The sequence below is a fragment of the Loxodonta africana genome, chromosome X (assembly GCF_030014295.1).
Source record: "Loxodonta africana isolate mLoxAfr1 chromosome X, mLoxAfr1.hap2, whole genome shotgun sequence".
In the NCBI taxonomy this organism is placed as follows: Eukaryota; Metazoa; Chordata; class Mammalia; order Proboscidea; family Elephantidae; genus Loxodonta; species Loxodonta africana.
This window is the reverse complement of record NC_087369.1, coordinates 123,819,098-123,830,447: the sequence shown is the minus strand read 5'-3', so window position 1 is coordinate 123,830,447 and position 11,350 is coordinate 123,819,098. Positions and strand designations below refer to the sequence as shown.

At 43.8% G+C, this 11,350-nt stretch overlaps 1 protein-coding gene across 1 annotated transcript; it reads right to left on the bottom strand.

Annotated features, from left to right (window-relative positions):
- Positions 1-9,096: 9,096 nt before the first annotated feature.
- LOC100653664 (transcription elongation factor A protein-like 5) lies at positions 9,097-11,054 on the bottom strand. The gene has a single exon (XM_003414831.3). The coding sequence runs from the start codon at positions 9,953-9,955 to the stop codon at positions 9,341-9,343; it is 615 nt and encodes a 204-aa protein (XP_003414879.1). The 5' UTR covers positions 9,956-11,054; the 3' UTR covers positions 9,097-9,340.
- Between the last annotated feature and the right edge of the window lie 296 nt (positions 11,055-11,350).

Here is an 11,350-nt window from a genome sequence, read left to right as displayed (position 1 = left end):
GATGAACTTCACTTGGTCATGATGTATTAACATTTTTATACATTGCTGGATTTAATTTGTTAATACTTTGTTGAGGATTTTTGCATCTATATCCATTAGGGATATTGGTTTGTAGTTTCCTTGTAATGTCTTTCTTTGGTTTTGGTATTAAAGTAATAATCACTTTGTAGGATGAATTAGGAAGTGTCCCCTTTTCTTGTATTTTCTGGAAGAGATTATGTAGAATTGGTATTATTTCATTCTCGAATATATGTTAAAATTAGCCATAGAAATAATCTGGGCCTAGGATTTCTTTGGATGGAAGATTTTCATAATGGATTCAATTTCTTTAATAAATATTTTTAAAAATCGTGTTTTCTATTTCTTCTTGAGTTTTTTTTTTTTTAATAGTTTTTGTCTTTTAAGGAATTGGTCCATCCCATCTAAGCTGTCAAATTTATGGTCATAGTGTTGTTTATAGTATTCCTTTATTATCCTTTTAATGTCTGTGACAATCCATGCAGGGAGAGCAGTGTTCTCAGATTTTTTCAGCTTGTCTCTCCCAGGCAACTGGAGCCTCATTATTTTCAGTGTGCTGCACCTGCTTTAGGTCCTCCTTCCAACAAGTGGGGGCTACGAAGAAGCAGGGAGTGCCCACCTCTAGGTTTCACTTACCTGGAGCTTAGTTTCTGTAACAGGTGGCTGTTAACAGGATGAGAAGTGTTGATGTCCTGTTCCTATTGGTAAGATATTACAGCCCTCTGACTTGAAGCTGGGGGGACGGGGGATCAGATTTTTGGCTGCACCTTTCTGGAGTGGAGTTTCTGTAATGCTGGACTGGTAGAAGGTGGGAAGGAATGGGTCTTAGCTCAAGTGCCACAGACTCTTATTGTTCTTACTGTCTTAGTTATCTAGTGCTGCTATAACTGAAATGGAGCCCTGGTGGCACAGAGCTATGGCTGCTAACCAAAAGGTTGGCAGTTCAAATCCACCAGCCACTCCTTAGAAAACTTATGGGGCAGTTCTACTCTGTCCTGTAGGGTCACTATGAATCAGAATTGACTCGACGGCAACAGATTTGGTTTTTGTAACGGAAATATTACAAGTGGATGGCTTTAACAAAGAGAAGTTTATTCTCTCACAGTCTAAGAGGTTAGAAGTCTGAATTCAGGATGCCAGCTCCAGGGAAAGGCTTTCTCTGTTGGCTCTGGGGAAAGATCTTTGACATCAATCTTCCCCTGTCGAGGAAAATCTCAGCAGGTCCAAAGGATGCGCTATTCTCCTGGCTCTTGTTTCCTGATGATATGAATTCCCCCGTCTGTCTGCTCACTTCTCTCTTCTATATCTCAAAAGAGATTGGCTCAAGACACAACCTAAACTTGTAGATTGAGTCTTGCCTCATTAACATAACTTCTGCTAATCTCATTTCATTAACATCATAGAGGCAGGATTAACAGCACATAGGAAAATCATGTCAGGTAACAAAATGCTGGACAATCACACGATTCTGGAAATAATGGCCTAGCCAAGTTGACACACATTTTGGGGGGACACAATTCAATCCATAACATTCCGCCCTTTGGCTCCCAGAAATTCATGTCCTTGCCACACGTAAAACACATTCACCCCATCACATCATAGCAAAAGTCTTAAATCAACTCTGAGTCCAAAATCCAAAAATTTTTCTTCATCTGTGAAATCTAGAATACAAGTTATCTGCTTCCAAAGTACAATGGAGGAACAGGCACAAGGTAGACATTTCCATTACAAAGTGGGGAGAAATTGGAGGGAAAGAAGGGATAACTGGGCACCAAGGATGTCAGCAGAACACATTACATTAGCCCTCAAGGCTTGAAAATAATCCTCTGCTCTCTGAGACCAGTTAGGCAATGGCCCTCCCTATCCTCCAGACTGGGTCTTGGCCACACACTCTGGATTCTGGGCGGAGGCCCCTCGGCCCTGGGCTTTAGCTCCGCCTTCCAGACCCACTGGAATGGCAACTCTGCTCCCTCGGATTTAGGTAGCCCCATTCTCCTAGTCCATCCGTGGGGTAACTCCACCCTTTGAGATCCCAGAGGTTGTAGCCCTACCCTTGGAGACTGAGGCAGCTCTGCTTCCTGTGTTCCTTGTCTCTTCAGCTTCTGCTTCCTGGTTCTTTGGTTCTTGGCCCCTCGGGCCTCACCACCAGTGTTTGTGCTGCTGGGGCAAATGTTCCAAAGTTCTTCAGCTCCACTAATAAGTGCCTAGAGTCACACTACTCCACCAGTAAATTTCAGCTGGAAGACATTCAGCTCCTTGGCAACCTGGGTTGGCTCCAGCACTCTGTTGTGCTGGTCTCCTGGTTCTGCTGTTGCTGTTTCTCTGCTGCTGCTTCTCACCATCTGCACCATCACCAGTGTAACAGCTCTCCTCACTTCCTTCTGAGTCCTCACCAGAATTGTCTTTGATGTCCATACTTCCACCAACAGTCTCTTCAAGGCAATCTATACTTTTATTATTAGACACATTAAAACTCTTCCATCCTCTATCCATTTGCTGTTTCAAAACTGCTTCCACATTTTTGGTATTTGTTAGAGTAGCACCCCATTCTCTCAGTACAAAATTCTGTCTTAGTTATCCAGTGCTGGTATAAAAGGAATATCACAAGTGGATGGCTTTAACAAATAGAAATTCATTCTCTCACAGCCTAGGAGGCTAAAAGTCCAAATTCAGGGTGCCAGCTCCATGGGGAGGTTTTCTCTCTCTGTCAGCTCTGAGGGAAGATCCTTGTCATTGATCTCTCCCATTGAGGAGCTTCTCAGCACAGGGACCCCAGGTCCAAAGGACATGCTATTCTCCTGGCTCTTGTTTTTTGGTGGTATGAGGTCCCCCTGTCTCTCTGCTGGCTTCTCACTTTTATATCTCAAGAGATTTAAGACTCAACCTTGTAGAATGAGTCCTGCCTCATTAATATAGCTGCTGTTAATCCTATCTCATTAACATCAGAGAGGCAGGATTTACAACACAGCATAAAATTACATCCGATGACAAAACAGTGGACAATCCCACAGTACTGGGAATCATGGTTTAGCCAAGTTGACACATATTTTTGGGGGACACGATTCAATCCATATCACCGAGTTTTAGTAAGTTTTCTTGAATAAATGTTTCTTCACTTGCTGTATGCCCTTAGGACCATTTTCAAAGACTTTAAATGGTTTCTTTGTTTGTTTTTAAATCATTTTATCCAGTTTTCACTGGGGAGAGGGTCCATGGAGCATCTCATGTTGTCATGCTGGAAATGGAATGAAGATCACAGTTATTTTAGATTCCTTGTCTGAATGTTCCAAAATCTGTGCCATATCTAATTCTGGTTCTGATGATTGCTTTGTCTCTTCAGAATATTTTCATTTCTTGTCTTTTTGTATTTCTCATAATTTTTTTCCTGAGTGCCTCACTTGTATAAGGCTATAGTTACAGAGGTAAATATTTTTTTCTGCTTGGACATGAACATGTCTTTCCTTCAGCTAGGCTTTTAGTGTGGAAGTTTGTTATAACCTACCGGAAGTTGGGCTGACTTTGACATTTTCTTCCTGGTTGACTTTGGGTCTCTCCACTTGGCTCTACATTTTCCCTTGGCTCTGCTTCCCAGAAAGAATCTGTCCCTTGCCGTCCTCCACCGTTATTTTTATTCAGTGTTTGTTAGTGTGGTATGGGGCAAGGGAGGGGTATTCTCAAATGTTCTGATTAGGTCTCCAACTCGGGCAGGCACTGTGAACCTGAATTTTGGTGGTGTAGCTTTCATATGTGTTCCTGCCTCTCTTTCAGATGTGGTGCTAGACCTAGCACACATTACTGACCTCTCCCCCAGAGAGATTTTTGTTCTCTTTCCTTTCCTTGGTGCCCTGGAGGCGCGGTGGTTAACAGCTCAGCTGCTAACCAAAAAGTCAGCAGTTCGAATCCACCAGCCGCTCCTTGAAAACCCTATGGGCAGCTCTACTCTGTCCTATAGGGTCGCTATGAGTCGAAATTGACTCAATGGCAACTGGTCTTTGGTTTCCTTTGCCCAGCTGTTGTAGGTTTTTACCAGTGGCCTCAGGATATGGATTTTGTTGTCCTTCTTCCCACAGATTAAAGCTCTCATTCCCTAGGTGAGACAGGGGAGATGGGTCTGGTTGGAATTCCAGCAATGACTGCTGTTTTCCTCCTCTAGTTGGTGCCGTAGTAAACTCTTGTATTCTTCCTGATCTTCCCTGTAAGCACCTAGTGGGGTTTCTGAGGGAAACACCTGAAAGAGGGGACACTTTCCTCTATGTCTGTGACTTTCAGCGGCTTCATACTATCATACTAGTCTTCATCCAGCCTTTAGCAATAGACTAACAATTTCTAGCTTAATCTTCTTATTGGTCTACATGGCCTTTGGTGGTGACTATTGAGCTAAACAAATGCTTGGGTCCTATTTCGCTCCGCAAGTGCCTCTCACTAGCTTTTGGGATAATTCTTTGCCCTGTGACCTCAGGTCTCTGATCATTTTAAGAAAATTTGATAATTTGCATATTATCCAGCTTTTTTTTCCCCGAAAGTGTGTGAGTGGCATTCTTTCCAACTTGCTATTTGTAGCTGAAACCAGAAATTGTCTTGTCCGTTTTACAACTTAAATGTATTCAATTTCAAGTTTCATTTGGTTACCATGAGCAGCACAGACTCTTTTGATCTAGTGGCTTGGAGTGGACAGGGACCTGGAGACTCTTCTCAGGAACATTTCTCTTCTTATCCCAAAGACATTTCCTGAATTTGGGAAGGGAGTGAGGAAGAAACAAAGTCGGTATCTCCTATCATACAGCTGTCCTTAACAATGCTGGCCATCGCCTATTGGCTCAAAGTGGGCAGCTGATAGGATCAATAGTCTTCGATGACAATTAACTCTCTTCATTTGTATTATTTTCCTGCTCTCTTTCACTTTGAAATATGAAGGAGATTTCTTAGTGAAGGAAATAAAACTCTACAGTATAAAAATTTGTAACATTGGTCCTTGTCAGAGCCAGCTGCAATCTGACTTTATAACTTGGGGTTGTAGTATGAGGACCCAGACCCTACCCTCAAAGAACAGTGAATTAGCCTCCAGAACAATTGACATGAGGAGGGGGCTTGGACAGTAACCTCCATTCCTCCCCAGCCCACCTCTCTCAAACTCCCTGAAGAGCCTTCATTGTGACCAGGCCTGTTTTGGTGGTTCTGTGGTGATTTCAGTTCTGTGTCTGACTCGTTCAGTGCTTCTGATATTCGAGTCAGTCCAGGTCCAGAAGTACAAGAGACACTAGGCACAGAGATGTGCACAAACACAGGCATCGTGGTCCTATGACTCAGGAGAAAAGGGGTGTCACCTCCTGTCTGAACAACCAGATGCGTTGCACACCCAGCCCACGACTTGGGGGCCAGGGCAGCCAAGCTGTGAATTGGTGTGAAGATACCTTTTTGAAGCATTGTTGGTGGAGAAAGCAATGTCATTGTGAGCTTTGCTCTTTAGGTCTATCACCTGAGGAACTGTTGTAGCTTTTCTGACATGCTACTAAAGGATCAGTTGGGCAATAAGGTGAAGAGAGAATCTAAATCTTTGAGTTCAGCAAAGTGTTTAAGGATTAAGGCCTTTGGAGCCAGATAAACCTGGGATCCAGTCTGAGCTTTTTCCCTTATAGTATGTCACCTTGCATAAATCACTTATCCTCTTTGAGCCTCAGTTCAGTCACCTATATAAAGGGGATAATGACACCCATCTCAGAATTGCTTGTCAGAATTAAAGGAGTTAGAAATATGAAGCAATGGGCTGTAAACAGCGGTGACTTATGTCACTTCTAGGCCAAAGTACAGAAAAGTGGGTGTGAGGTCTCTGTGTACTCTCTTTCTCTCTCCAGTGACTAGCAATGTTCCAGATTGTGGCATCATGGTTTGTTTGGGTCTCTGAGAGACTACAGAGAATAAAGCGCCTTCATTACCAATCCTAACCAAGTTTGAGTAATAAATACTTGTTGTTTTAAGCCACAGCGGCTTTGTGGTTGTTAAGTACCCTAGCATAAGCTTAGCCTAACTTGAAAAATACACAAATAGGCCTCAGAGTTAAGGAACAGAATAACCTGAGATGCTTGTTAAAATACACACTGTATGTGGTGAAGCTATATGGCGGGGAAGAGACATGCAAGATATGGTGAAGTTTATTGGTGAGAGAGAACTACTCAATTATATCAGAAAGTAACAGATAATTGATAAATCAATAAATCAAGAAATAACAGTTGCAAATCATATATCTAATAAGGGACCTGTATCTGGAATATATAAAGAACTCTTACAACTCAACAATAACAAGACAGCTCAATTAAAAACGGACAAAGGATTTAAACAGATATTTCTCCAAAGAATACGTATAAATAGTCAATAAGTACATGAAAAAATGCTGAACATCATTACCCATTAAAATAAAAATACCAAAACCCGTTGCTGTCGAGTAGATTCCAACTCATAGCGACCCTATGGGACAGAGTAGAACTGCCCCCTAGGGTTCCCAAGGAGCCCCTGGTGAATTCAAGCTGCTGACCTTTGGGTTAGCAGCTATGACTCTTAACCACTATGCCACCAGGGTTTCCTCATTAACCATTAGGGAAGTGTAAATAAAAAACACAATGAGATAGCATTTCACACCCACTAGGATGGTGGCATAGTGGTTAAATGCTAAGGCTGCTAACCAAAAGGTCAGCAGTTTGAATTCACCAGGGGCTCCTTGGAAACCCTATGGGGCAGTTCTACTCTGTCCCATAGGGTCGCTATGAGTCAGAATCTACTTGACCCCAAGGGGTTTGGTTTTGATTTTGGGATGGTGTAATCAAAAAGTCAGACGATAGCAATGCTGGCAAGTAGATGGAGAAATCAGAACCCTCATACACTCCTGGTGGGAAAACAGTTTGGAAGTCAAACATAGAGTTACCACAAAAAAGTTAAACGTAGAGTTACCACATGACTCAGATATTCTACTTCTAGACATATACCCTGGAGCCCTGGTGGCACAATGGTTAAGAGCTTGGCTGCTAACCGAAAGGTCAGCAGTTTGAATCCACCAGGCACTCCTTGGAAACCCTATGGAGCAAATTCTCTATCCTATAGGGCCGCTATGAGTCAGAATCAACTTGATGGCAATGGGTTTGTTTTTTTTAGACATATACCCAAGAGAATTGAAAACACAGGTACACAAAAAAACTTGTACACAAATGTTCAGTACTGATACAGGCTACAATATGGATGAACCTTGATATCATTATGCTAAGTGAAAGGAGCCAGACACGAAAGGCTACCTGTTGTATGTGAAATGTCTGGAATTTCTATTAAGTATCCAGAATAAGTGATCCATAGAAAGAGAAAGTAGGTTAGTGTTTTTCAGGTGCTGGGGGAAGGGCAGATGGGAAATGACTGCTAACGGGTATGAAGTTTCTTTTTAGGGTGATGAAAATGTTTTGGGACCAGGTAGTGGCGATGGTTTCACAACTCAGTATACTCAGAACCACTGAACTGTACACTTTAAAAGGGGGAATTCTATGGTATGTAAATTTTATCTCAATAAAGCTGTTTAAAAAAAGGAATAACAGTATGAGCATATTATTCAGAAATCTGAAGAAAATTCCAGAAGGAAAAACTAAAATGTTTACAGTAGTTGGCCCTGGAAAGTGGGAACGTAACACGGAGAGAAAGATTGTGGCTTTTAATAATAAGCTTTTTTGCATGTGTCCTTTTGATAAAATCAACATAATTTAAAACACACACACATGCATACTCACACACACTGTGGGGACAAATCAGAAGAAATTCTGATGCATTGGGTCTGAGGTGGGAGCCAGGATTCTGTATTTTCAGCTAGATAGATGATTCTGATGCAGGTGGTCTGCTAGTAGCTAGCAAACTTCGAGAAACACTACTATAGCCAATGTTAAAATCATTTAGCAATGAATTGTGGTGAAATCCCTCTCCTGCTGTGGGGGAGAGCTGTATCCAGGAACTAGTCCAGGCAGCTGTGTTCGTTTTGGAGTGACAAGTTTCAGTTGCTAAGGAATGAAATTATGTGCTCCAGACTATATATTCAATCAGGGGTAGAACTTGGCCAAGAACTGAAGTCTTCTGACTTGATTATAATTAATGTATTGACTTCTTAAGCTTCTAATACGTGCCATGGGTACTAAAATCAGTAAGATAAATTCCCTGCTTTGGAAAGGGCAAGTCTAGTAGGGTAATCATAATGCCTGACAAATATATTAGTTAAGATTTTATTTTCTCACATTTCATGTCAGGAATGATATAAATATAAAATGAGAAGAGGAGCATTTTCCACATTTCAGTAAGGGACATAGTGGGCATTTAAATCATTGGGGACTCCAAGGAGATCAATGGGGCTTCGTCACCTTGAGGACTCCAGCACATCAGCAGTAGTGGGGCCCTTAGGAGGGTTCAGGACCCTGGAGAAGGGGCACAGTGCCTAGTGGGCAGGGTGGGTACCCACCTCTCTGCTGCCTGGACTTGTTCCTGGATACAGGTGAGACCTCCCTCAGCCCTCCCCCAAGTGTCTGATGCAGGTCTTCTAGTGCAAGGGAGCGGGTAGGTAGGAGCCGGCCTAACACAACTCACATACTCAGAACCTCATCTGACCCATTCAGCAGCCTCGAGAGGCAAGTAGTATTCCCATTTCACAGATGATGAGACTGACCCTTACAGCAATGAATCTGTAGTACCTGTCAGATGGATTCCTCCAGCTACAAGTTCCACAGTGAAGTGAGTTTCGCCTATCATTTTATGTTCTGATAATATGAATTTCAAGTGGCTCCACTGCTTTCATAATTTCACTGACCAGTTCTTTTGATCACTTATTATGTATTGTTAAGAAACATTCTGTTTTTCTTTGATTATTTCTTTTCTGACAAAAATAATGTGTCTTTTAGGGAAAAAAAAAGTACAGATGAGAAAAATGAAAATCTCCTCCAGTTTCACTATGCAGAGAAAGCCATTATTTCCCTTTTGGTGTACACACATTCATAGTTTCCCCTGTGCTTAGATGTATCATGCAGATATACAATTTTATAAAAATGGACTGATACCATACATGCGGTTCTGCAAACTGTGTTTTATTAATACTTTACAAGGTACCATGAACATCTCTTTCATGCACATGGGTGAAAATCCCCTACTGAAACACAGAGGCTGCAGTGGGGTCAAAGGCTGCTGGTAACAAGAGTGACACCTAAAGCCAAGTATCAGCGTAGGTTAGAGCACAGAGCCTGGCAAATGCCTGCCAGGGAAAGCGGGGCTGCCAATATTCTCATGGGAGAACCAGAATTGAAAGCCAAAGGCATTAAACGTATGGGACATCTTCTATGTCCTTCTGGCCCCTACCTCCGCCCCTCATTCCTCTGACTCCCCGCTGGCCCCTTGGGGGGAATGGATCCTGGACATCTCTTTGCATCCAATGGAAACCACCCATTTTCTGTTTTTTCCTTATCTCCTCCTGAGCCCTTGACATATCACCACATTCTCTCATCATCTCCTCACTGCTCAAGCGCCTTTCGTGTAAATCCTCCTGATAGTCCCTGGGGGGGTCGTCCGTCCCCCTGTCCGTTTTTCTTTTTGCTTTCCGGGGCACGTAATCTTCAGCCGAGCGCTTTTCAGCAGCCCGGGGCTCGCTCTCTGGCTTTCGCTCAGACTTCAGCTTGCCCTCATCTTGCGGCTTCCCTTCATCTCCTGGCTTTCCCTGCTTTTCTTTCCTTCCCTCTGGCTCTCCCTCATCACCTGGCTCTCCCTCATCCTCTAGCTTCCCCTGGTATTCTGGCTTCCCCGCCACTTCCGCCTTTTCTTCTTCTTCTGACTTTCCTTCATCTTCTGTGTCTACTTCATCTTCAGGCTTGCCCTCATTTTCCAGGCTTCCTTTGTTTTCTAGCTTTCCTTCACTTTCTTTGTAGAGCTTTTCCATGTTGAGATTTCCCTTCTTTGGCTGTCCTAGGAGACAAAGGAGAATGAGGGTTTAGGAGGTGGAATGAAGGTCTGGATAGTTCTTGCCTGTCCTGATTTAGGGCTTTACTGACCCTATCCCACCTTCTTGGTGCACTTCCACGCTTATATCTCCTCCTTTCCTTCCCACTTCACACACGTTCACAAGAGCCAACCTTGTGGAAACTTTCACAGGCACTTCTACCTATGTTTAATGGGGTGTGCTGAGAAGTGTGTAGGATCAGATTGGTCCCTAAACTTTGCTCTAACCTTGGCTACGCCCTTGTAGCTTTAACTGGGTATTCTCAATTGACATGGACCTGCAGGAATCCTGGGCATTTTCCTTCTTTTCTCCCTTGACTGCAGTTGTAAGACACAGAACTGCCGACAGAACAATGGCCTGGTCTGTTTCCAGGGCTCCTCTTTGTATACTTTTGGGTCTTGTATACTCAGGGGGCATCCACAGTGCCATCCCTCCCTTCCCTCCCTTCTTTCTTCTCCCCTCTATATTTACCATGTTCCCTTAGGGACCTGACACAGGCCACTCATCCTGACACTGCAATAGGGAGGCCTGGAGGAGGGGCAGCAGGCAGTGGCCTCCCCCCTCAACTTCTGCTCTGGCTTAAGCCACTCCTACTTCCCGGGGTCCTGGAGCAGTTGCCCTCTTCCACTGACCTGGGCTGATACTGCAGGTCCTCCTTTTCTTGCCTGGTGTGGCGCCCACAACTACAGACCTGAAGATCTGCGGAGACAGGAAACAAAGGTGGTGAATGAGGGGTTGAGAAGTGAATGGCTGGCCCCTAGGTCACTGGTTACTTCAGGTTCTTGTCCAAACTTTCCCACCTCCTGCCACCCACTTGCCCTCTCCCTTGCCTTCTCTAATTTCCCCTCCCAACCTCCTCCCTAACACCCCCATTTTTCTAGTGGGGCAATAAGAGGGCAAGTTTATTCTAAAGTGTTTCTATGTTTCTGAATTCCCCTCTCAAATTTCCACCTCACCATTTCCTGCGCTAAAAATCAGTAGAGTTCAGGGCAATGATGTTCAGAAGGCAGAGCTGGCTTTGTTCAGGTCTCTGCCTTCCAAAGCCCCCACCCCAAGATGCCCGTATAGGACAAAGCCCCATCACTTCTCAGAAACCCTGTGATGGACAGAGGCAGGGGACAGGGCAGGAGTGTCCATAGCAACACTGCCAGCCCCTCTCCCTCCCCACATACACAGAAAGCTCACATTTTCCTGCAACAGGAAAAAAAAGCAATAGGAGAGACATATTATTCCCCAACCCAGTAAACATTTTCGTTTATGCTACCCCCTCTTAACCCTTTCTAGGTCAGAAGCCAGTCCTGCGCAATAGGGAGCTCGTCCCCAGACCGAACCCCT